The 27,348-nt window shown below is 46.9% G+C and overlaps 1 protein-coding gene across 3 annotated transcripts in view; it reads right to left on the bottom strand.

Annotated features, from left to right (window-relative positions):
- The window catches only part of ZC3H3 (zinc finger CCCH-type containing 3), a 351,980-nt gene that overhangs the window by 82,627 nt on the left and 242,005 nt on the right, over positions 1-27,348 (bottom strand). Inside the window, exons 7-10 of one of the 3 annotated variants that reach the window (XM_030553923.1) lie at positions 26,007-26,162; positions 19,791-19,860; positions 5,878-6,009; positions 855-928 (exon numbers count right to left, since the gene is read on the bottom strand). In XM_030553923.1, coding sequence (XP_030409783.1) covers positions 920-928; positions 5,878-6,009; positions 19,791-19,860; positions 26,007-26,162 — 367 coding nt within the window. In that variant the 3' untranslated portion in view covers positions 855-919. Of the gene's footprint in view, positions 1-854; positions 929-5,877; positions 6,080-19,790; positions 19,861-26,006; positions 26,163-27,348 lie in introns of those variants that run through there. The other 2 variants (XM_030553922.1, XM_030553924.1) reach the window with 2 other exon arrangements.

Genomic DNA, 27,348 nt, shown 5'->3' on the forward strand with positions numbered 1-27,348 from the left:
TCTAATAAAAACCACAAGTGGAACTTCCTCAGCGAAACACTGCGAGGTCCACATGACTGCAGGGAAGAGCAGGAGAAGCAGCTTAGAACCTCAGGACCCAAACAGCTAATTTTCTAATCACTGAACATCCTTTTTTAAGTTTATTTTTACATGATGCTACATCAACCCCAACCCCACTTCCTTGCCTTGTCCTTTCACGGTTAAAATTGCAGATGGTTGGGCTATGCTGCAGCTCGGACACAGAACGAGAAGCGATTTATTCCCGTCCTAAATTATTCAAAAGAAAAGGGACTGCGCATCTTTAACAAGCCATCGTTTTATGAAGCAAGGTTAACGTTTTTACTTGATTCAGTAGAATATTATAAACTCTCACGGGTCCATTTGAGGACTTTCTTCTTCGAGCAAAAGAAACAGAGTCAGCACTTTTTATATTATTTAGAGAATAAAATTAACCCTCAATGGCCCAAGCTGGTATTACTCCTCCCCAGTTAAATATGGCACGCTCAGCAATTCCCCCCCCCCATATATAATTACAGGCTGCTATCCATCATCTGTAGGAGAATGCTTTTCTGACACTCCAGAAGTGACGCAGTAAGCACTTTTACTAATAGAATAAATATTCTAACTATCTCTTTTATATTTTCATTTAAATTGGAATATTTTAAAATAATTGTAGATACAGTGCCTGGATGGCTAGCACTGCGTTTAGAGGGAGATTGCCAGATTACTTTATTTCACCTGGGAGGGAACGTTTACTCTTCACCCGGTCCCCTCCCTGTACTGCCACAAAATGTAACTAGGCCAAAGGTTAATTTATTAGCATTTTTCTCCTCTGCTGCTGATATTCCACTCACCTTATAGCTCTTCCTTTTCGCTCTTCTTCCTCCTTTTTGACAGTTCGGTTTTGCAGTTGTCTCTCCTATGGAATCTGTATATTTCATGCTGCTTTAGCAAATCCATCAAGCACAATCCTATGTCACAGCTGAACTGCCACATGGTCTGTGACAGTGCATGTGCCTGCTCCATTAATGGGGAAACAGTGGCTCCCTCCCCTCACCGCAGAGTCTGAGGACCTGCTGCTCCAACTCTGCCTCTCTACTTCCCACAACAAAACGGATCTCTACCCACCCTCAAGAGAAAAGCCACAGCCAGTTATGGGGTTATGCCCTGGGAGTAAATCTACTGGAGCTTTCATCTCTATGGGGCTGGACTCCACTGCTTAGAAACAATCTCAGAGCAGAGCAGCAAATTTCTGGATTGTAGTCTTGGCTGCAAGAGTTGTAATCTCGACCAAAGGGCAGGAAAAATGAATCGGGCCTCCTCAGGCTCCATTTCAGAGCAGCACATGCTCAGTATACAATGGTTAAGTCCCCAATGTAAGGGGGAAAAACTTCTAAGACCAACAAGTGTGCAAAACTGTGCCTAGGCAAACGCTTATTCACATGTATCTATGAAATGCAATAAAATAAGGTCATCCTATCGGGATGGCGCCCTGAGGTTTGGCACACCCAATATCAACAAATTATTATTTCATTAGTAGTTTGTTTTTCAGCCGAATAGTCAGTGCAAAACACTGTTTGCAAAGTTCCTGTCAGGTTTTCTAGCTGGGGGAGGTGGCATTTCCCTGAACTTCATACCTGACAGCATATACACCTCCTTTTTCATGAACAAAAGCAGCTGTGGCAAGAGAAAAAGCCCTTTTGGAGGCACTTATCTGACATCTTTTCTCTACCAAAGGCTTCCAAAACATGTCCTATTATGGGGAAATTTTGTGGACAGGAATAGACAACTTTTCTTGGCAGCCTAGGTGAACAGAAGCTAACTGAATACGTGTAGGATTCTACAGGACAGAATGACATAATGCAGCCAGTGGTGAGATGGCCTATCAGAAAACCCATCGCAGTAGCCTGTGCTACAACAGACCAGGCAAAGGATTCAGATTCATAGTGAAAGGCCAAAACGAAGCAGGGGCTGGATGTCTTTCAGAATCTTTGGCTGAAAATGGCAAAGACATTGCTTATTCTGTTTGAAAATCAACTGCCCAATTCTTTATGAACTATGACTTCCTGCTTCCAAAGCTCTCACATGACAACATCCTTGGAAAGCATGGTCTTGCCTAAAAGGGTTTGAGATGAGAATGAGAGGACAAGAAATGTCGGTTCATATCCTTGCTCACCACAGCGGTAAGAGATGGGAGATGAAAGGGAAAGCGTTATATTAAAAGATGAAGCAAAGCCCGCAGAATTAATGTGAGCAGACTGAAAGGAACCTTAAACAAAGAAAGGAGCTCTCTAGCAGATACGTCTAGCTCTCGAGTTAGAAATCCACAAGGGTTCAGTATTGCAGGAGGCACCCTGCAGCGTTCTGCAAGGCTGGAGCTTGTGAAAATGTATCCAATCCCACAAAGCGCGGGTTTGAAAAGCAGTATGACTGAATGGATGGGAAAGGAATTAAAACCAACCTGCCTTTTCCAGCCAACAAATCTGCAACTACAGCCAACATTCTAAAGAGAGGCTCTGTCTGAAAGGCATGTTTGTTTTCTAATGAACGTTGAACCTCAAACAGTTCAGAGGTTCAAGTTTCCCCAAACTGAGGCAAATCTATGGTCTAGAAATGCAGCTGGAAATTTCACGAGATCAGGCTCTCACCAGAATTTCAAGGACAGAAATAAAGAAATGACCTCTTCTCTTAGCACGTCATATTTCTACATCATGGCCCAGCTGAAGCTAGCAAGCGCAGACACAAGCATACCAAATTCTAAACAGAAGCTGTTCCCTGAATAATTCTGAACTTCAAAAATAGTTTGGGACAAGTTCTGGACAATGATCAGGTCTGGTCTTATATGAGTCTAGGGGTACGTCCAGACTATCTGCCGTATTGGCGGGTAGCTATCGATTTATTGGGGATCGATATATCATGTCTCGTCTAGATGTGATATACTGATCCCCGAACGCGCTCCCTGTCGACTCCGGAACTCCACCAGAGCAAGCGGCGGTAGCGGAGTCGACGGGGGAGCCGCGGCCGTCGATCCCGCACCATGAGGTAAGTCGGAATAAGATACATCAAATTCAGCTACAGTATTCCCGTAGCTGAAGTTGTGTATCTTACATCGACACCCACCCCCAGTGTAGACCAGGCCAAAATGTCCATCCTTGTTTGTCTGCCCCCTCTAGGCTAACGTGCTAAATACCCAATGGGAAAGCTGTGAGCCATGTTAGAAGTGAAATCTGAAAACACGAATCTTTTGATCACACAGATATGATGTCACCTCAGTGTGGCATCAGTTTGAAGTTTATAACTTTTTAACAAATTAATATCTTATAGTTGCAGAATGTGTGAGAGAATGTTGGTCTGTTTCAGTACTTCCCAAGCCACAGTCCATGGACCACGAGTTATTCAGAGTTCTAGCTGGCCACGCGATACTGACTCTCCTTATTTTCATTTGCTGTATATCACTTTAAGACCATCTATAGATCTATTCAATACTTCCCTGATATTAATTTCCCGCAATTGCCTTAGGAATGTTATGAGATCAGAGGCAAGGCAGTCTCCTAGAAATTACGTGATGACGATGGGAAGGGGGCACTGGACTGTGAGATGTTGGATGGGAGCAGCTGGAGTCCGTGAGAGATGCTCTCTATTACAGTATGAATCAGACCAGGGAAATGGTTGGGATCCCCTAGACTATAACAGCCATTATCTAGCAGGAGACTTTAGATTTCTAGAGGATTGAGTACCGAGCTCACTGGCTCTAACACAGCTTATTCAGAAAGCTTTGATCACCCTGTTTAAAATTCATACATTCAGTTGTGACACTTCTATCACAGGCATTTTATTTTCTACAGCTTCCTCTGATTGATTTTTAATTTCTATTTCCATTAATCAAAATGTATCAAAGTTCAGAGTGTTCAGACCTTTAGGTAATACTGAAGATCACATGCATTTGTGAATGATCTTATAATTATTACTTTGTTAACAATAGTTAGATAGTTTTACACTGTCACTTTCATACCAGAAACCTGACTTAAATTCCTTTCTATTTTTGCATCTGTAAATAGCTGCTGGTACAATTTGCAGGTGCAAATTCATTTGCAAATAACATATGTTAAAAGCATTCGTGTCTGCATCTGTGCCTGCACTTAACACAGTAAATACAGTGTCGCTGATGGCGCTTCACAAGCACCTGCGAAATTGGACTCGGTTATTTGCTAGCACAAAGTGGAGGCCAAGGTAAGATGCCTTTTAAAAAGTTATTTGTGTAACTGAGCCATGTAATTGCAAAGACCCCATTGAAAATCACTGCAGCTTTTAGCCAAAGCAGCAGTCGAATGAACAGAACTATGCAGCAGTATGTAAAGCCATGTGTCTTGGCACAGTGGGGAAAGGGAAATACCAGTTGCCTTTTTCACTTAGTTCAACCAAGCCACGTAGCGGCCGCCCAGAAAAGAAAGCTCTATAAAGCTTAAAGCAGACAAAGTTCCTGGTGACTATTCTAACCAACAGCACAAATTTGGGTGAAGAGGAGCTATTCAGGCACAGAATCGGAAGAACCGAGCTCTCCTGTACACTACCTGCGAGCACAGGTTTCCCTGAAGACCAGACGGGGCATCTCAGTGACTCGCACCATCTCCAGTCCAGCCCTTTGAGAAGGTTTTGAGAGGATGAGGGAGGGACTCACCTTCCATCCCCAAAGTCAGGCATTTCTGCTAAGCTCTGGCTTTACCAAGGGAATCTTCCCAGCCTTGCCAAAGACAGCATGTGGGGAACAGATGCGATGCAGGTTCTAAGTAACTGAGAAATTAAGCAGACTTTGGACCTCTGGGTAGCATACTCCTTAAGCAGCAGAGAGAGACCATGGAAGGCCTCAGAGTGGAAAGATGTCAGACCAAGCTCAACTTTTATTTCTATTGCATGATGTCCAAATCATTCCTTTTTAGATGGAAGTTTCTGAGACTTCTCCAAGTCTCTCTCCAGGATGACCATGTTCCTTTATCCTGCTGCTTTTCCTATGCACAGGGTCATCAATTGAAGTGTCGGGAGCTTGGGGACAGCTTTGCATATCCACTCTAGATATCTATGAAGCCCACTAGGGACCTCACTATGTCAATCTGATTAACATGGGAGGCATCCAGACAGGATGGTTATGGCCACCAGGACAAAACTGGCAGACAGACGGCTAGAAATACAAATTAAATTTCCCAAGTCCTATGACATTTCACAATACTGAGTTTTCAGTGAGGAACAGTGGCCTCAAACAGACAGGGCTTCAGGTCTCACCTCTCACCTCTGTGTGTGCCCTTGGCGAATCACATAGAACCTCTATGTCTAGGTTCCCTCTCTGTAACAGGGGAGGTTTTATTCCTTCCTTTTCCCCACCCCTTGCCTGTGTTATTTACTTAGATTGTCAGCTCCTCAGGGCAGGGACTGACTCTTACTATGCATACAGCACCTTGCACAGTGCGGCACCGATCTCAGCTGGGCCTTTAGGTGCAATGGTAATACTATACAACCGACAACAGCAGCACTAAGTGTTGGAAGTTTTGCAGAACCCCTGAAGAATTCCACCCAGGTGGATCTGATAGGAGAATATGCTGATGGCACCACACTGCAGCCGCCTTCCTTCTTTTCTCTGCGTGTAAGGAAACAGCCCTTTTGCCCATAAACCTTTTGAAATGCACAGGACTGCTGTTCATCATGATCAGGTGTTCCACAGCTTTCAGCTCTACTACTCCCCTCGGTGTCATAACCAGCAGGAAAAACAGCTTGTGGGTTACCAACACACCTACCTTCCCTCCTGCAGGGACTCAGCACCGCGTATCAATCACCACAGTCAACTGAAACCGAGAAAGATGCACTGACAGCCAGTCACCTATTTACCTTTTCGCCCAGGGGGCAGTAGCCTTTGAGGAAATCCTGGCACACTTCAGCTTTCCTGGACACGTAAACGTGGCTGTAGGGGCAATCGCTGTTGTTGCAGATTCCTTTCAGGAAGTATGAGCACACTGGCATCTGCACGGGTAGAAGATGATCAAACTGTTACCCCTCCTGCATAGATTAGGAGCCATTCCAACACCCAGAACTGAAATAAAACCATGACATGCATAAAATTAAGATATGCCTTTTGCCAGCCACTGATCCCAGGGGTATTTTTAGATCTTTTATTGGTCTCTTGCAACAGAGAGCTCTCTGACATTACATGGTCCCAGTGTATACGTGCAGGGGGCAAACACACTGCTTGAGCATCCTGCAGGCTAGCTCAGAATGGGGTGAAATTAATGAAATTGCAATCGTGGTGAAAAGTGCCCCTTTACAACACAGCGAAGTGACGGGGGAGTCGCTAATAACTCAAACGTCACCGGCGGGGCCTTACCGGCACAGGCTCCGTGTCGGATTGCGCTTCCTTCGCCACCAGAAAGAAGCCAAAGCTCCTGAATAACCTTGAATTGGAGAGAAGCAGGTTGCTGTTCTCTAGATTCTTCCACTTTCAGTGTTTTTAAGCAGAAGTCTCACTGCCCGGGGCTTATGTTTCATTTTCAGGGAACACTGAGTCCGCATTCCCCGGAGATGGAACTTCAGAAACTTCGGACAGCTTGGTCCTAAAACAGAGGTTCTCAACCCAAGGGTCATGACCCCCAAGGAGTTGAAATAGAGGCATTTCACCTTGATCTTTCCTGTTGCTATTCAGGAATGAGGGGCTTGGCTAGAAGGGAGAGGGCGCCATCAAGGGGTCCCGGGATGGAGAAGGTTGAAAATCACTCTTCTAACACATTTTAATTTTTTCTTTCACCAGCAACTGTCTCGCTTCAAACCCAGATTTCAGAACGGTTTTCCCTAGGTGTGTGACCTGTGGTGACCTAGGCCACTGGAAGTCTCTGTCTTGGCTAGAAAAGGAAGAGGATACACACTACAATGTATGTTTCTTTGCTTTAAAAGGCGACCATGGAGCAGAATGCCATGGGAAACAGTGAAAGTAAAAGGACTGGTCTGATTCTTTTGCTGGGGCTCTCTCTCATTCTGCAATGACATACAAGTGTGTCAGACAACTGATGCCTCAGATCTGCAGGCAGCTCTCGACAGAATGCACATTCCAGAAGTCATTATTTACAGTCGTTTTGCAATACAACAAGCAAAGTGAAACAGTGAGAAATCAAGGATCCTTATGGTCATGCCTCAAACCATAAACTTTACCTTCAGCCAGCTGTTATATTAAACACAAATTACCAGCCTGCTGCGATATTTCAGATTTTTCAGTCACCGGCTATGGCATACAACCGCCAAAACTGACTAGCCAGCTACAAATCTGTGCTTTCCTCAGAAGAGAATGTAGCCCTTTGGATCTGTGCCAATCCCCTAGTCGCAGATGGCAACGTGCAGTTTCCGAAATTGCTGCTATGATCCATTTGTTCTCCCCTCTCCGTGCTTTGCTCTTCATTCCTGATCCCCACCACACAGACACACACTGCTCACCTAAATGCAAAATTTACTTACTGCATGGCAGTGTATCAATCCCTCAGCTACAGGTATCAGCTTATTCCTGCAGGTTCGAAGAGCCCCAACCCAATATTTACAATTCTGAATAAATGCAGCTGATGTTCTATGGAAAAGTCTATTTCCCTGAAGGACAGATTAGGGTTTTCACTAAATGGGCTCACTTGAGTGAGACACACAGAGGGGGTGGGCGTGGGGGAAGCACAAAGGAAAGAAAACAAAAGGGAAGAGTTTATTTTTAATTGTCTTTTAACTGCAGCCGTTAGCATAAAGGACTAGGCTCTGGGGTTAGCTTTTCTGTTGGTGGTGCTGTGACCGTAAATGATTCCTTTAATGTAGTTTTTGATATAGAACCCAAATTAGCTCTAATAAAAAGGGATAATAAAGCCAGCTCTTATACAAAAACAAAGCCCTCCTAGCTGTCAAGCCTGAACCATTATCAAGAGGAAGCCACATTCGCATTTCAATTAACCTTGTTTGCACCCCACTACGTCCAGGCAAATAACAATAACATTAATTCAAGGCACTGGTGCGGGGCCTCCATATTAGACAGCTTTGAACATGTACATGCTTTGGAGCTGGCAGCTAATGAACCCGAAACTCAACGTGAATTTTCAAATTGCTCACAACAGAGTTTTGAAGCTCTATTAGGGAGAAAAATGCTGATTCTTTTCAAGTTCCTCAAGGGGAAAAGCTGTTGTAACAGCAGCATGCCTCTGCCCAAGTCCTAGCCTCTCCCTAACCTTCATTCGCAAACCCATTCATTCACACTTACTGCTGTCCCTAAATCAACAGGAAGAGGCAGGGCCTGCTTCTCCACACAGTCCCACAACACACCAGCAATTTCAGATCCACTCTTGGCCAAGCTGGCTTTGTTCTGGATGCCTCTCCTCAAAGGGGCCACGGCTGAACCTTCATCCCACACCTTTACCTGCCCTCCTGTCAATACCTCCCTCGCTTTCTCTGCCACTGATACTCTAACAGCAGCTTTGCTTTTCAGACTATACGCAGGGTACCAGTGCAAATGAAACTCATCTCCTTCTAGGTCTACTTAATCCTGCCTCAGTGCCGGGGATGGACCTCTGGAGGTCCCTTCCAGCCCTACATTTCTATGATTCTCCCCTTACCAGGACAGCAAAATACCAAAATTGTCCCAATCTCTGTTTGGGACAGCCCCATGTCATGCCTGTCATGTGATCTATGCTAGAGGGATTATAGCTTATGACCAGGGAAAAGAATCTGCTATAACCCAGAGACCAATTGGTGCCAACTAGTAGAGGACAAAGAGGGTTTTACATGTTCCCCTGGGTCAGATATATACATAATAGTTCACCAAAGAGTGGCATGAAAGGTCTCTACGGAGAGCCGATAGCCCATTATAATCATTGTAAAATGTATGTATGGATATGATTTCAGAAGTTATGTATCGATCATGAAAATTATGTTCTTAAGATCATGGAGTCAAGGCCCGTCACCAGGAGGTGACATATCTCAGACAGGTTCCTTTCCAGTAGGAGATGCCAGACACTGATCTCCCAGTCCGGTCATATGTGTATTATCTGCCTCCCATTGGAGGCCTGTTTGCCTACTGAGCCAGGTGCCCATCAAAAAGTTGTGAAATCTACAAGGGAGAAAATCTATAGGAAGAAACAAAACAGTGGGGCAGGGAGGTACCCTGTTAACAAATGAAGACCAAGGATGGGACTTGTATGTCTTGGGACGCAAAGGAACACACTGGGTCCTTCACCTAGGAGGTAAGCTGTCCCCGTGTGTCTGTCTCACGGAAGAAGGATCCATGCCAAGCCTGGCTGTAAAAGGCTGCAAGGACTTCGGGTGAGCATTATTCTATAGGACATGAGAGTAGCTAGTTAACTAAGTCTAGTTTATAGAATGCATGTTATTTTATTTCACCTGTAGCCATTTTTTTCCAATACGTCTACTTGGTATCACTTGAATCTCTGTGCTCTGCTAAATAAACATATAAACACTATAAACTATAAACACTGACGTTACACTCCATAATCTTCATAGAAAGATTGTTATGATATGAATACGGTATAACTAAGATTTGTTTTGTGCAAGACAGGAAAAGCCTGATTCAGCAAAACAGGGAGAGGGAGCCCAGGCTAGTGGAGCAGGCAGGCTCAGTGAAACCCCTGTGCATCAGGTGACATCCCGGACAAGGGGTCCAACCAGTCACAAACATATCTAAGGGCTGCTTGTTAAGCTGAGCTGCGATCTGAGGTGGAACTCGTGAGTTAATGGAAGAGGTTACTCAAGGAGTTAATGGAAGAGGTTACTCAAGGAGTTAATGGAAGAGGTATCTGAGCCTCTAGCTAATATCTTTGGGAAATCATGGGAGACGGGGGAGATTCCAGAAGACTGGAAGGGGGCAAATATAGTGCCCATCTATAAAAAGGGAAATAAAAACAACCCAGGAAACTACAGACCAGTTAGTTTAACTTCTGTGCCAGGGAAGATAATGGAGCAGGTAATCAAAGAAATCATCTGCAAACACTTGGAAGGTGATAAGGTGATAGGGAATAGCCAGCATGGATTTGTAAAGAACAAATCGTGTCAAACTAATCTGATAGCGTTCTTTGATAGGATAACGAGCCTTGTGGATAAGGGAGAAGCGGTGGATGTGATATACCTAGACTTTAGTAAGGCATTTGATACGGTCTCGCATGATATTCTTATAGATAAGCTAGGAAAGTACAATTTAGATGGGGCTACTATAAGGTGGGTGCATAACTGGCTGGATAACCGTACTCAGAGAGTAGTTGTTAATGGCTCCCAATCCTGCTGGAAAGGTATAACAAGTGGGGTTCCGCAGGGGTCTGTTTTGGGACCGGTTCTGTTCAATATCTTCATCAACGATTTAGATGTTGGCATAGAAAGTACGCTTATTAAGTTTGCGGACGATACCAAACTGGGAGGGATTGCAACTGCTTTGGAGGACAGGGTCAAAATTCAAAATGATCTGGACAAGTTGGAGAAATGGTCTGAGGTAAACAGGATGAAGTTCAATAAAGATAAATGCAAAGTGCTCCACTTAGGAAGGAACAATCAGTTTCACACATACAGAATGGGAAGAGACTGTCTAGGAAGGAGTATGGCAGAAAGAGATCTAGGGGTCATAGTGGACCACAAGCTTAATATGAGTCAACAGTGTGATACTGTTGCAAAAAAAGCAAACGTGATTCTGGGATGCATTAACAGGTGTGTTGTAAACAAGACACGAGAAGTCATTCTTCCGCTTTACTCTGCGCTAGTTAGACCTCAACTGGAGTATTGTGTCCAGTTCTGGGCACCGCATTTCAAGAAAGATGTGGAGAAATTGGAGAGGGTCCAGAGAAGAGCAACAAGAATGATTAAAGGTCTTGAGAACATGACCTATGAAGGAAGGCTGAAGGAATTGGGTTTGTTTAGTTTGGAAAAGAGAAGACTGAGAGGGGACATGATAGCAGTTTTCAGGTATCTAAAAGGGTGTCATCAGGAGGAGGGAGAAAACTTGTTCACCTTAGCCTCCAATGATAGAACAAGAAGCAATGGGCTTAAACTGCAGCCAGGGAGATTTAGGTTGGACATTAGGAAAAAGTTCCTAACTGTCAGGGTAGTTAAACACTGGAATAGATTGCCTAGGGAAGTTGTGAAATCTCCATCGCTGGAGATATTTAAGAGTAGGTTAGATAAATGTCTATCAGGGATGGTCTAGACAGTATTTGGTCCTGCCATGAGGGCAGGGGACTGGACTCAATGACCTCTCAAGGTCCCTTCCAGTCCTAGAGTCTATGAGCTGGGGTGCACTGTTTCTTTCGAAGCAGCGAATATGTGACCACTGTGAGCGTATAGGACACCAGGGGCTGGATGTTCCATGGAGATGCTTGGAGGGCTCAGGAGTTGGAGTGTGCCAATTGCTAACTGGTAGACAGAGAGAGAAGAGGGCTGGTGAGGCCCAGACAGAAGTGCTTGTATTGCCCATGGCTAGTGGAGCTGGGGAGTTGACCCCTGACAGGCAAGGACAGACAAGGCTTCCTCAGACTAAGGGCAGGTGGAGTGAGATGCCTCCCAGCCCTGGATATCCCTGAAGTGTCACACCTGCCCACCATGAGGCACAAAGGGCTGGACAAATTTTGAGCAGAAGATTAATAAAAATGGCCCTGATTACTTGTTCTGTAGAGGCCTGTCACTGTGCACCACGCAATGTGTCAGAAGAGAGGGTCTAATTAACTATCTAAGTAATTCCATGGTCGTATTATCAGAGCATCTCACAATAATTACTGGAGCAACTTTTGCTACACCTCTCTGTGGTACAGCAGGTCGTCCCCCTTTTACAGCTGGGGAACAGAGGCACAAAGCAGATGAAGTGATTTGCCCTAGGTCACACAGGAAGTCTGTGCCAGAGCCACAAACTGAATCCAGGTATCCTGAATCCCAACCCCATGCCCTAACCAGTAGCCCATTCTCCCACCGTTGGGTAAGGCCCCCAAGGAGATTTTACATTACCTCAGACCAATACGGGACAATGGCTCATGTGAAAATGAGCAAGGCTCCTCTGGTGGGGCCCTAAGCGTCTCACTCCCACTCAGAAAAACAAAAGGTAAATCAGAGTAAAATAAAGAGGCCAACTGCAAAATCCCATGCACCATTCACAGCCATTAGACCGCTTATTATCTGGTAAACAACCAACAATGCACTAAGGTGCTTTCAACAGAACACCTCCTCCCACATAAAGGATACAAGCAGAGCAACCGCTCTAATGTCCCGAGAATATCGTGCTCATGTGCACGTTCCACTAGGGGTTTCCACAGCTGCAGTACCTTTTCCACTGACTAGGCCATCAGCTGCAGCAAAGGACCAACGGGCGCTTCCTTACAACGCGACGAACCATCCACCAAACACACTGACCTACGGCTGCCATTGGAGACGTCAGCAGGTAAAGGAATGCTCCGCTCGCCTTGCCAAACTGGTGGATTTTCAAGGGCTGAAGCAGCCTGGATTTGTGCGCCTGTTTTCCTGAAAAGCTACATGAGCTTTACGCACACAGAGCTCTAACGAGATATAAAATCCATGTGCTCAAACACCAGAGTACTGGGCACGTTAGAAATACCTACTGTGCACAGACAATGCCTGGGCAGGCTCCCTCTACGTACGCACACTCCTGCGTATAAATATTAATGACAGATAGTTAGGAGCAACGACAAGCCTGAGTTACAGTAAACCACATTAACTGCCCTCATCCTTGTGCTCTTTTTACCCTCACTCGTGCTAAGGGGAACCATCACAGGAGACATACTGCTCCCATGTGAGCTGGTGAGAAAGGTGCATCTGGGAGCATCAGTGGCTGAGAGAGGTGGGTTAGTGATTTATGGATAATAGCCATGAATGCCTACCAGTAACAGCCACAAACTATGTGGCACAACGGGGAGGAGGCGAGGCTTTAACATGTGAAGGTGCAAAATGGACGTTGTGGCACAGTGAACAGATGATTTAAGCAGCACAATCTAAACTGGGTATATTCCAGGCTGTCTGAGGCGCTGTACATTTCTGTAAGGGTGCTGGAGGACCACCAGCCCCGCAAGAGAGGGCAAGACAGACAGCTGTAAAAGCTGGAACTGCTGGCTAAAGCAGGATATGACTATGAAGCTTACCAAGCAATCCAGTTTCAGAGGGTACCAGCAAGTGTTGTGTATGTTCAGAGCACAGATATTTAGGGCTGGACTGCTGGGGCAGCAAGGGGGAAAGAATCTTATTACCCTACAATTTAGGATGATTTACACTGATTTCCTGGCAATTTACTCTACAAGAATCTGCCCAGTGATCAACCCCAGATCTGATATGGATGGAGCCTGGTACCTCTTCACCCACACCCTCCATTGAAGTTAAGAGTACCAAGGGAAAGTCACATTATCAACAAACAAAAGCTCAGCTCGAACAGTTAAAACAAAAAATAACCCCCCAAAACCCCTCATTTGAAAAGCAAGTGGAATTTGCTCTGCCTGGTCATAGCAAAGCCTCCAAGCAGCAGAAAACCACTTTTCTTCCTGTGCTGAATGAATTCACCTGTCTTTCTCTTTGGGTTTGTATTTGATAAATGAGGCTAACATCACCTTTGCTAGTAATTACACAGGTTAACAGGAAGCTACAGAAGTGAATGTCGGAGTTGCCTCTTGCTTTGGGGAGCCTGCTTCCTGCAGCCATAAATCACAGTGAATGGGCTCTGAACTCAGCAAAGAAGGCTGTTCTCTTCCAGCCCACACTGACTACAAGATGGCAACCGGGGACCTTTGAACCATTTAAGGGAGACTAATGCTGGGGACAGTCACTTTCCCCGTTTGGTAGCACAATGGACTTTTTCACATTATTGTTTTTTCAGACGTACAGGAAGTCCTGCATGCTCTTCTACGTCCAAGGCTCACTGCTATGACAGTTACTGCTTCTGGGTACAGAGAAGGCTTCGCTGACAAAACTATCCCCAGAAAGGAAACCGACGTGTGGACAGGGCCGGGTGCCCTGCTCCAGCAATATTTGGAGCTGGGTCTCTCCCCCGGCCCTGCCTGGATCGGGCCCCGGCCCCAGCGGGTCTCCCCCCGCCGCGTCCCTGCCTGGAGTGGGTCCCGGCCTCCGCCTTCCACCCCTCCCCCTGCGTCCCCCTTCTGCCACGTCCCTGCCTGCGCGGAGATCGGCTCCCGGCAGAACTGCTGTCTGCTGCCCCAGAGTCCAACAGAAGCCTACACTGTAACAAAACCCACTTGTGGTACCCTGCATGACACACAGGGACAGGACTTTGGCCAGGGGCATATTAAGGCCCTGAATCAGGGAAGTGTCATCATTCAGGACAGCAGTTAGGTACGTTCTTAACTTTAAGTATCATGATTATGCTTTAGATTGTGGTGGTTCCCGAAAGTCCCACTCAGGATCAGGGCCCATCGTGCTGGGAGCTGTTCGAATACAGGACACAGTCCCTTCCCTGGAGTTGAAGAGAATGAGCCTGTGCTCCAGTGCTGTCTAGAACAGGGATGGCTAAGGCAGGCCTCTAAAGGAAATAGAAGGAGGCTGATGGAGGGGAGTGGAGCAGGGAAAGATGAGGAAGTGGTCAGGGAGCCAGAAGGAAGAGACTGGGTAAGGTAAGGACTTTGGACTTTCCCAACTGACACAGCTTGCTGGGGGAGGGGAGGTTGGGCCAGGCTGAAGACAGCCCAGGTCCTGATTCTCAGTAGGCCAGGGTAGTGAAAATGCCCTGGACAGGATTGTGTGCACCTTAAAGTGACCATGCAGTATTTTCTCTCTTTTCCCGTGTCACTTACATCCCATTCCTGCGGCCCTACAGCCAGTGTTGCATTGTCCAGAGCTATTTTCACATCACTACCCAGAAAGGTCCAATCATTTTACCCTGTGTTTAGAAATAAAATCTGACCTGCTCCTGACTCAAGGCCTGGATTGGGGGTGAGTGGGCAGGAGAGAGGGGGACATGTGGAAGGGCAGGAATGTGGAGGTGGAAAGGATGGTTAAGTGGGTAGTAGATGAGAGGCACACAGACTGGAAGTGAGCATAGGCAGTGAGTTATATGGGCTCGAGGTGCCCGGGCTCCAGGAATATTCAGGGCCGGGTGCCCTGCTCCAGCAATATTTGGAGCTGGGTCTCTCCCCCGGCCCTGCCTGGATCGGGCCCCGGCCCCCGCGGATCTCCCCCCGCCGCGTCCCTGCCTGGAGTGGGTCCCGGCCTCCGCCTTCCACCTCTCCCCCTGTGTCCCCCTTCCACTGCGTCCCTGCCTGCGCGGAGATCGGCTCCCGGCAGAACTGCTGTCTGCTGTCCCAGGGTCCTTGCGCCTGCAATCCGCTAATGGCAAGGCAGGCTGCCCTTACTCTGCTCTTCCGCCCTAGCCTTGAGCCTCTCCAACACCCCAAACCCTCATCCTCAGCCCCAACCCTCATCCCCCTGCACCCTGATCCTCTGCCCTAGCCAGAGCCCCCATCCCCCTGCACCCTGATCCTCATCCCCAGCCAGAGCCCTCATCCCTCTGCACCCTGATCCTCATCCCCAGCCAGAGCCCTCATCCCCCTGCACCCTGATCCTCATCCCCAGCCAGAGCCCTCATCCCCCTGCACCCTGATCCTCATCCCCAGCCAGAGCCCTCATCCCCCTGCACCCTGATCCTCATCCCCAGCCAGAGCCCTCATCCCCCTGCACCCTGATCCTCATCCCCAACCAGAGCCCTCATCCCCCTGCACCCTGATCCTCATCCCCAGCCAGAGCCCTCATCCCCCTGCACCCTGATCCTCTGCCCTAGCCAGAACCCCCATCCCCCTGCACCCTGATCCTCATCCCAGCCAGAGCCCTCATCCCCCTGCACCCTGATCCTCATCCCCAGCCACAGCCCTCATCCCCCTGCACCCTGAGCCTCTGCCCCAGCTCTGAGCCCCCTCGCATCATGAACCCCTCATCCTCAGCCTCAACCCTCATTCCCCTGCAGCCTGATCCTCTGCCCCAGTGTGCACCCCCACCCCCAGCCAAGCCTGCACCCAAACTCCGTCCCAAAGCCTGCACCCCTCACTCCCTCCTGCACACTCACCCCCTGTCCTAGCCCAGAGTCTGCACCCAGCACCCAAACTCCCTCCCAGAGCCTGCACCCCTCACCCATTCCTACACCCCCACCATCAGCCCAGAGCCTGCATCCCTCACCTCTTCCTACACCTCCACTACCAGCCCAGAGCCTGCATCCCTCACCTCTTCCTACACCACCACCAGCCCAGAGCCTGCATCCAAACTCCATCTCAAAACCTGCAGCGCTCACCCCCTCCTGCACACCCACTCCGTGCCCCAGCCCAGAGCCTGCACCCAGCACCCAAACGCCTTCCCAAAGCCTGCACCCCTCCTGCATCCTAATCCCCAGCCCAGGACCTGCACCCCAGACCTCCCTCCTGAAACCCCCCCCAGAGCCTTAGGCAGGTGGAGGCGGAGTTTGAGGGGGCGGAGTTGGGGGGCAGGGTCTGGGCACCACCAAAATTTCTACAAACTTGCCTCCCATAGAGGTGAGGGACTGCATGGCATGGAGCTGTGCTACCTGCTCTGGGAATGGGAGAGTCTCACTTTTGCAAACCGGCAGCAAAAGGTCAAGCTGTTATTTTAGGGGCACAGTTAGGATTGGGTGGGGGTGTACATTGGGTGGAGGATCTGGGGAACTGGCTGATCATTTCCAGCCATTTCACTCTAGGGGGTTTCTCTGAGGTTGGACACGTTCAGTAATGCTGCCTGGGGTGTTCACAGAACTCCACTGAAACACTTGTAACAGTCACTTAAACAAAAAAAAAAAAAAAGGCACCAGCTGCTTGTTTTAACCCTCACTGTCCCAGCGTTCCTGAGAGCCCAGAGACAAGCACTCGGTCAGGGCAGGCATGTAGTGGAAGGGGAGAAATGCTAAGGATTACAGTGTAACAGAGATTTTAGGCATGTCTAGGTATGAGAAATGCCATCACAACATGCCTCTAAGCACTGCAGGATACACACACACACGCATGACTACAGGTGTAGGTAGTTCTACTCAATACACTAGTGCTAACGCACTGCCTGACTGGATCAGACCCCAGGTCCCTCTAGTCCACTGTCCGGTCTCTGACAGTAATCGGCACCAGATACTTCAAATGAAGCTGTCAGGAACCAGCAATAGCAAATGTGGGATAAACGTCCCCTCACGTTCGGTCTCGTTCTGATCTCTAAGAGTGGGAGATTAGGTCAGGCTCTGAAGCACGAAGTGTAATTTCCTTCCAAAACAGTTGTTAGCTTTAACTGTAACAATGGATATTATTGCTCTCCACATAAGCATCCAATCCCTTTTGGAATCTTGCTAAGTTCTTGGTCTCAACAATGACTTCCACAGTCCGATTACACGCTGTATAAAAAAAACTCACTTATCAGTTCTGAATTCCCCGCCTTTTGAAGTCATCAAATCTCTCCTTGTTCTTGTGTTCTGAGACAGGGAGGACAGAAGTTCCCGATCTGCACTCTCCAGACCAGAGCTGGGCAAACTGCGGCCTGCAGGCCGGACCCTCCTGCCCAGCCCTGGAGCTCCCGGCTTGGAAGGATAGCCCCTGGCCCCTCCCCACAGCCTCAGCTCGCCATGTCACCAGTGCTCTGGGCGGTGGAAATGCAGGAGCCGCCGGCCTGTCCCGGTGCTCTAGATTGGGTGGTGGTATGGCTGGCTCCGGCAGGGCAGTGCAGCTGCCAGTCCTGGTGCTCTGAACAGCATGGTAAGGGGGCAGGGAGCGGGGGGTTGGATAAGGGGCAAGGAGCCCTGGGGGGCAGTCAAGAGACAGGGAGAAGAGGGCAGTTGGATGGGGTGGAGATTCTGGTGGGGATGAATAGATGTGGGAGTCCCGGAGGGCCTGTCAGGGGTAGGGGTGTGGATAGGGATCGGGGCAGTCAGGGGACGGAAAGGGGGGGGGTCGGATGGGGCGGGGGGGTCCCAGGAGGGGGTAGTCAGGGGACAAGGAGAGCAGGGGTTGGATGGGTCAGAGGTTCTAAAGGGGACAGTCAGGGGGCAGGAAGTGGGAGGAGGCGGGGGCCAGGCTGTTTGGGGAGGCACAGCCTTCCCTACCCGGCCCTCCACACAGTTTCGGAACCCTGATGTGGCCCTCGGGCCAAAATGTTTGCCCGCCCCTGCTCTAGACCATACACAGTTTTACATACTAATGATTAAATGACTGCACTACAAGTACGGTGTGCACAAAAAGCCCCATGTGGCACTTTGGCGAATAATTCAGAGTACGAGTCAGATGGCCTTTGGGATCACTTTGGAGCTACCCATCAACCACCGCCAGAGAGAAAGAAAACAAGTAAGCTGCATCCAGAGAAGAGAGCTGTTGAAAATGGTTCTGTTTCAAACACTGGTTAGACATGGAGGGCTGATGGTTAAATCCTTTGGCAGTATCGCTGGGTTAGTCAAAGCTCTACGTCATACATTTTGATTACATAAATGGCGTGATGGACTATGAATGGAACAGAGAGACATTTAACCAATAAGGACTGGAGAAAGGAGAGACCGGAAGGTGGCGTCTCCAGGGTGATTTATGACGGTATCTTTGGATGATCTGTGGGACAAGCAACAAAAGCAATGCTTCCTGATCTGACAGCTTTCTGGTGCTTTGATTCCTGTCCTTAAAGTTGCACTAAAGCTGATGTAGGCAAACTATATGTCAGAATTATGCACAGTGGGGCTGGAATAATTACTGAGTGACACGATGGACTGGGGAGGCATAGCGTTCATGGACTGTTGCGAAGGGATCTTTTCCCTTTCACACCCCAGCCTCTTGCACCTCCATCACTACAGCGGAACATGAAGACCGAACTGCTTCTGATACCGTGATTCCTGCTGCTGTGGGAGCATGGATTCCTAGGGGAATAAACCCTTCTGGCTTGGACATTAGCCCCTCTAGCTTTTGTTCTGACTCTCTATCTAGGGCTTGAGAACTTCTCTCTCATTCAGACAGGCCCTGACTCAGCAAACCACTTAAGTGTGTGCTCAACAGGGGCAAAGTCTAGCCCTCCTCAGCAAAGAACCCAAGCATGTAAGTTAAGCACATTCTTAAGTCCCAGGATTTCATTTAGGCATGTGCTTACATGCTTTGCCGGATTGAGACCTCACAAGTTACCTCCAATTTGAAGTCCTATCCAGCGAATGAAGATTAACCTGCTAAATTATCAGCCAATAATCGCTAAAAGAAAATCTAATTATCTCTCAACCTTAGTCTGTGTAATAAAACGAGAGAGCTCCGAATACTTCCAAGCAGAGTGAAAATGATGAAATTAAAAATCATTCTGCCAGACAGTTTCATTGTCTAGCTTTTCTTTAAAAAAAAGGTTAATTTATGTCTCCTAACTACGGTACGTTCCAACAGTCTCTCAGTCTGACCCCAGCTGTGGAGTGATTTAGAATGAAGCACAGTCTTAAAGAGATGGCAAATGCTCTGACTCCGTGTGCTTCTGTTCTGATCTCAAGAGCTTAAATACCCCTTAACCAGACACGTTACCAGCACTGCAAACAGCCCCAGGTGCTCTAGTCTCAAATTTGCTGCTTAATGCACTAATATACTGATTCACCAAGTTGGTTTAAGAGGCACACTCTTCTCTCATTATAAGCTAGGACCTCATAATGAGCCTGAACAGCTTGGCAAGCAAACTGTAGATGAACTCAATTTGAAACACTCTATAGCATAGACTTCCCTACAACCAGCAGAAGTGTTGCCTCCTTAGGTCAACTCTCTCATAAAGCTGGAATGTGCTCATTAGAAAACCATACAGACCTTATCTTTAGAAACTTTGTGTGAAAATGAACATGTCCCATCAGTCTTCTTGCATGTGCCACGGAGAAATCTGCCAAAGAACCAGAAAAGGGTTTAGAGACAGATCCAGAGTATTACAAACAGAAACATGCTATTTTAAACACAGAGAATATCCTCGGACTCACCATTTCATACTTGTATTAGCCTGAGGCACAGTTCAAGTGAACATTACATAACTGCTCCATACATTTCCTATTAAAGCCCATTTCACATATTAAATTGGTACTTATCTTTCCCCCTAAAAGAGCAAGTGATGGCTCATGAACGATTTCTAGACAACTAAGTTGCAGATCAGTAACCAGAGGGACCAGAGCAACAAACTACAGATGGAGTGTTTGAAACCTTGCGGTTATCAGGAGGATTACTCATACTTTGGCAGTGCCCAAAGGATCCAGTTGCACTGGGACTTCACTGTGGCCAGCAGTGAACAGAGACAAAGGAAGGCCTGGTCCCCCATTCAGGGGTATTTAAGGTTTGGATTCAAAAGACACAGGGGATAATATATGAACTCTGGATGAAGATCAGAGCTCAAGATTCTGAAAACAAGACCCTAAAATATGTGTAGGCATTTAGAGCGAGCGTCTTCCGATTAATCAGTATTTAGATACCACGGCGATAGTGGATTTTTAAATTCAGACAGACACATTCAGACCCAACTCTGTCAGTTACCGGAATCCTCCAAATACAGTCTCTCGATGTGATGCACCCGCTTGGAGTTACACAGCACTGCTTGTGCCGCTATGACTTAACCAACATTTATCGCAGCAGGGAACGTGCCTTCATCTCTGTAAAGCACGGTGTAAGTTTATGGATGCGATCCAAATGATTTCTAGCAGCAGGAATGGGGATCTGAAGAGGCATTTTCTTAAAGGAGAAATGATTTAAGATGACTTTTTAAAAGAATAATATCATAACATCAACAGTTGGGTAAGAAATGATACTAGCAAAACTGTTCATTTTTCAAACATTTTACAGCAACAAGGGCAAGGAAGATGAGCTGGGAACAGTCTTCAATGCTTCTCTGTAATAAAGTAATATCCTTTCCCAGCTACACACCATCTCAACCTGTAGCATCCCACAGTACTTTCCAGATCGCAACCGACACACACAGTTCAGTTCAATTCAATGAGGTTTTATTGGCATGACAAGCTCCACAAGTGTTGCCACAGAGAATGACTCCTCAGGTCAGTGGTATGTAAGATCCACACAGGTATGATCCCTCTCCACTCCTGGCATGTTGCTACAAAAGGATATGTACGGAGATGGCATCCTCTGGAGAGGAACATCTCAGTGTGCAACAGCATTCAAAATTACACAGTTTAAGACAGAAATGGGCTGCCATCCCCTACTGGAGACTGTCGCTTGTGCTTTGAGGAAAAAATAATGGATTTACTGGAGGGTTTACATGAAGTCAGACTAACCCTGGGGAAGATATTGCCTGGATCATGGCTTAAATGTTTAACAAGCACAGTACAGACACTCCTCGGGTTACACAAGACCCGACTTATGCAAAAAAGTTCCATAAGGCATAAATAAAATTTTTGAGTTGTGGAAAATATTGCATAGCGTACGGGAACACAAAGTAACTATAGTGTGGTGTGCGGAGGAATACAGCAGTAGCATCTCCTATAAGGGAAGGCTTTACGCTCTCACAGCCTCTCAGTCTCATGTTATTTCAGTGACACTGTATTTCTGTTATTTCACCCTATTATTTCATTCAAATCATGCCTGTCTCCTCCTCTCCTTCCTCATCTTCCAATTAAGCCCATTGTCATCCACTACCAAAATGCAGCCTTCAGTGTGCCAGGATAACAACAGAATTAAGGTCAAGGCAATCTTTTTGTTGTAATTGTTTGTTTTTTATGCTTGCACAATATATGTTTCCGACTTATGTCAAATTCTGGTCACGCAAGGCTTTCCGGACCAGAATGATGGTGTAAGTCGGGGAGCCTCTGTACTGGCATAGGTTGGAAGTGGAGTATGAAATAGGTGCACCACAGACCCCTGGTTTAAAAAATGTTTCATGTCTTCATTTCAGACATGCTCGCCCAGCATCTAACGCCACAGGGCTCATTTGCTGGCACCCAGAATCGTAGGGCTCAATCCTGCAAGGCACTGAGTGCCTTAAGAATGTCAGATGATTGGGCCCCAGGAAGAGGCATGAGGAACGGGTCTGCAATATGTTACTTGTCTAATCAGTCATTTGTAAAATAGTTTTTTTTTGGTGGAGCGTGTAGGACAATAAGCAAGGCTGGAGTCAGCACAACTGCTGTGTGACAGAAAGCAAACCACTAACGCCAAACCTTCGCCCTAACCCTAGCAGCAGCAATCTGCAGCAGCTTTGGATGTGTGAGCACGCAGCTCCAGCAAGGTCTGTTGGTGCTCTGTGAGGAGCAGAGGAGGTCAGAATTGGAAGCAGAAGCGATGTCTGTATGTGGATCATTGACAGATGTCCAGGTGGCCTGGAATGTTGGGAACTTTTCCCTTAGCTTGGCATTCCCCTGTTCTGAAAGGCCTGGGCCAGTGGATGGGTCCTGAAGCAACTTTAACTGTTTGTTACCTGGGATTAGCTATACAACGTCTGACTGCAGCACAGTCTCTTTCCCATCTCAGAGGCATTTTCAGAACATACCCCCCTCAAGATTCAGAATCACAGAGTGGTTTGTTCAGAGGGCCTAGCCCACAGTGAGGGGCGCTAGGAAATGTGTTTGTATGCACAGCATCTCAGTTCCAGGAAAACAGACTGGGCTGAAAGCAGGTTTGTGCATATGGCGCATGCTGGAGAGGAGGGTGGTTGCAACAGAGTCCAAATATCTTGCATCTTCACGTGCTCCATCAAGGGGAAAACCTAACCTGAGAGGCAGAGAAGCTCACACCTGTTAGATGTCAAACCAGAAGCAATTCCTCCTTCACTGAATTCTAGATATGCTCCCCAGGACAGGTGTTTTATAATTGATCTGCTAAACTGGATTATAATCTTTTTGAAACCATTGGCATAAAATAAACATGGGAAGGGAGGAAGAAGACGACAGATTTTTGTAAAGTGCAGGCTAACGAGTCCTGCAGCTAAAACCCCACACTGTTCTGATGTCTGTGTCACCTGCCCAGTTCACCTAGTGGAGGCATGTACATGTTGAACACGATTGGTGAAAGAACTTACCCTTGTGGGACTACTCCCCCCTGTGGCCTTGGTTAAACCATTTACTCTCTGCCTCACTTTCCCCAGCCACCAGAGACAATACTTGGCCTCATAGAGGTGAGAAGAATCAGTGCTTGACAGTAAGTTCTAAGCTTTACTATTAAATTTAAGGGCTGTAGAACTTCACGCTAGCCAGAGAACATGTTGATTTGACATTAATGCTGATTCTCAGACAGGATACACGAGTTATTACCTTTGATCTTTTGCCATAGGAAAACAACTTAATTATTACGGAAATATGATCTAGATGAAATTACAAACGGTGGGTTCACAACTGGTTGAAAGACTGTACTCAAAGAGTAGCTATCAATGGCTCAATGTCAAACGGAGGGAGTTGGGGAGGGTAATATCTAGTGGGGTCCTTTGTCCTGGATCTGGTATTTTTCAACATTTTTCTATAATGATTTGGATAATGGAGTGGAGAGTACACTTATAAAATGTGTGGATGACATCAAGCTGGGAGGGGTTTCAAACACTTTGGAATATAGGGTTAGAATTCAAAACAACCTTGACAAATTATAAAAGTGGTTTGAAATCAACAAGGTGAAATAAACTAAAGACAAGTGCAAAGTACTTTGCACTTCGGAAGGAAAAATCAAATACACAATTACAAAATGGGGAATAACTGGCTAGGCACTGGTACTAATGAAATAGATCTGGGGGTTATATCGGATCACAAACGAAATGTGAGTCAGCAATGTGAAGCAGTTGTGAAAAAGCTAGTACCATTCTGGGGGATTGTGACCCTACGCATCCCCGTATTCACACCCTATGCACTATGGCAATAATCTTTGTACAAAATATGCCGCGTGAGGCATCATTTGAAAACTAATAGGTCACTGACCATTAATATTGATTAACTATTGATACGGTCTCCCACAGTATTCTTGCCAGCAAGTTAAAGTAGTATGGGCTGGATCAACAGACTATAAGGTGAATAGAAAGCTGGCCAGATCATTGGGCTCAACGGGTAGCGATCAATGGCCCCATGTCTAGTTGACAGCCAGAATCAAGCGGAGTGCCCCAAGGGTTGGTCCAGGGGCCGGTTTTGTTCAATATCTTCATTAATTATCTGGAGGATGGCATGGACTGCACTCTCGGGAAGTCTGCAGATGACACTAAACTGGGAGGAGTGGTAGATACGCTGGAGGGTAGGGATAGGATATAGAGGAACCTAGACAAATTGGAGGATTGGGCCAAAAGAAACCTGATGAGGTTCAACAAGAACAAGTGCAGAGTCCTGCACTTAGGACGGAAGAATCCCATGCATTGCTACAGACTAGTGACTGAATGACTAGGCAGCAGTTCTGCAGAAAAGGACCTAGGGGGTTACAGTGGACGACAAGCTGGATATGAGTCAACAGTGTGCCCTTGTTGCCAAGAAAGCTAACTGCATTTTGGGCTGTACAAGTAGGGGCATTGCCAGCACATTGAGGGACGTGATCATTCCCCTCTATTCAACATTGGTGAGACCTCATCTGGAGTACTGTGTCCAGTTTTGGGCCCCACATTACAAGGAGGAAGTGGAAAAATTGGAAAGAGTCTAGCAGAGGGCAACAAAAATGATTAGGGGGCTGGAGCACATGACTTACGAAGAGAGGCTGAGGAAACTGGGATTATTTAGTCTGCAGAAGAGAAGAATGAGGGGGGATTTGATAGCTGCTTTCAACTACCTGAAAGGGGGTTCCAAAGAGGGTGGATCTAGACTGTTCTCAGCGGTACCAGATGACAGAGCAAGGAGTAATGGTCTCAAGCTGCAGCGGGAGTGTTTTAGGTTGGATATTAGGAAAAACTTTTTCACCAGGAGTGTGGTGAAGCACTGGAATGGGTTACTTAGGGAGGTGGTGGAATCTCCTTCCTTAGAGGTTTTTAAGGCACGGCTTGACAAAGCCCTGGCTGGGATGATTTAGTTGGAGATTGGTCCTGCTTTGAGCAGGGGACTGGACAAATGACCTCCTGAGGTCCCTACCAACCCTGATAGTCTATGATATTCTTGTGTGATGTATGTACTTGGTGTGTATCAAGACTTATGGATATATGCTGGAATTATTACTAATGTGTGTTTAAACCAGGCATGTCAGTGTGGATGATAATTGTCCTGCTCTACTTGGCCCAGGTGAGGCTTCAGCAGGAGTACTTTGTCCAGTTCTGTAAAACACATTTCAAGAAAGATGTGCACAAATCAGAGAGAATCCAAAGGAGAGCAACAAGAATGAAAAAAAAGTTTAGAAAACCTGACCACGTTTCATATTGAACAAAGAAGGCTGAGGCGGGGTCCTGATAACAGTCGTCAAATATGTTAAGGAGTGTTATGAAAAGGAAGGTGATCAGTTGCTTTCCATGTCCACTGAAGGTAGAACAAGAAATAATCGGTTTAATGTGCAGCAAGGGAGATTTAAGTTAGATATTCGCAAAAACTTTCTAACTATAAGGATAATTAAGCACTGGGACTGGCTTCCATGGGAGGTTGTGGAATCCCCATCACTGGAGGTTTTTAAGAACAGGTTGGACAAGCACCTGTTAGGGATGGTCTAAGTTTCCTTGGTCCTGCCTCAGCACAGGGGACTGGACTTGATGACCTTTCGAGGCCCCTTCCAACCCAACGTTGCTATGATTCTCAGAAATCTGTGTGTTTGTGGTTCCTGTTAAAAACTTACCAAAGAATGTTCTGGCATCCTTTGGGATGAAATACAAGCTCCGGATTTAAGGCCATCATTACATGTAGTTAAAGCAAATCTCTCTCCCTCTCTTTCTCATTCACACTCTCCCCAGTTCAAATAATGTTTTACTGGCATGACACGCACTTTGAAGATATAAAATTCTATACTAGTTCAAAGTATTGCTACTGTTTGGTCTGTTTCACTAAAATGTGCAACAGAGGCAAGGACTGATTGCAGGTGAGTTCTGTGTCCAACCATATTGAGATGAAGCACAAGTATGCGCTTGTGACAAGAAAAGTTATGTGTTCATGCACCCACCTGGTGCAGACAGCTACTTTTTCCGGATCATGGATGTAGGGACAGCTCTCCCCACGGTTACATTTGCCAAAGCGGTTGTAGTACATACAATACTCCTTCTTCACTTTCTTCTGTTTGGCCTGACGAATGATGGCTAAACTCCGCTGAACAGCTCGGCTAAATGGAGGAACAAAGAGATATTTAGATATCATTGCTAACTTTAAGGCAGCATCCTTACAACATACTGGGAAGTTTTCTTTCCATCAAACACAAGAGTCTAGGGTAAATGTTTCAAAAGTACCTATGTGACACAGAAGCTCAATCCAACTTTCAAAAGTGATTTAAACACATAGGAGCCTCAGTCTCATTGAATTTCAATGAGCTTCAGGTTCCTAAGTCACTTAGGTGCTTTGAAAATTTTACCCAGTATTTCTAAAAAATTGCCCTATGAAGTCCATGTTGCAGGATGCCTCTGGGATAGGGGAAGAGCTGACTGCAGCTTTGAAGAACTACAACCTATTTTTACAAACACGACATGGCACAGATCGCAGCTCGTCTTGCTCTGTGCGTATACATCACACAGCATGTGAACAATAATTAAAGTCCCAATTTGGAGGGTATTGCAGCACATGCCTAACTTTAAGCATGAGAGATGTTCCACCAAGTTCTCATGCGTTTAAAAGTAGGCACATATTTAAGGGTCTCCATGAATTGGGACCTACATGTTCCTAGTAGGAGCACCTGATAACACCAAATATCAGTGAACAACCCACCACCTGCAGATACCAGAGGAAGCTACCAAGTATTTCAAAGGTTGCTTAGCCCACATCTTGTGACAGTTGGAGCCCGTGATAAACTTCCAGCTGAGAAGACAGGAATATCCAGGTACAGGAAAAGCTTTGTTATCCGGCATGTTGGGGAAATGGAGGGTGCCAGTTAGTAAAAATTCCAGTTAACTAAGAGTTATATTTACCGAGGGAGGGGACTCAGGGCTGGGAGCAAGGGAGGAGGTGCAGGGTTCAGGCTCGGGGCAGGGGATTGGGGAGCGGGACAGGGCTCGGGTGCCGGATCTGGGCAGTGCTCACCTCAGGAAGCTCCTCACAAGCTGTACCATGTCCCTGCTGCTCCTAGGCGGAGGCACAGCCAGGCAGCTCTGCACGCTGCCTCCACCCAAAGGCACCGCCCCTGCAGCTCCCACTAGCTGTTGGCCAATGAGAGCTGTGGAGCCAGCACTCAGGGCGGGATGGGGGCAGCACACGGAGCTCCTGTGACTGTTACTCCATCTAGGAGCAGCAGGAACATGTCGCCACTTCCAGGGAGCCACGCGAAGCCAAGGAGGGAGATTGCCAGCTCTGAGCCAACC

The sequence above is a fragment of the Gopherus evgoodei genome, chromosome 2, assembly GCF_007399415.2.
Source record: "Gopherus evgoodei ecotype Sinaloan lineage chromosome 2, rGopEvg1_v1.p, whole genome shotgun sequence".
NCBI lineage: Eukaryota > Metazoa > Chordata > Testudines > Testudinidae > Gopherus > Gopherus evgoodei.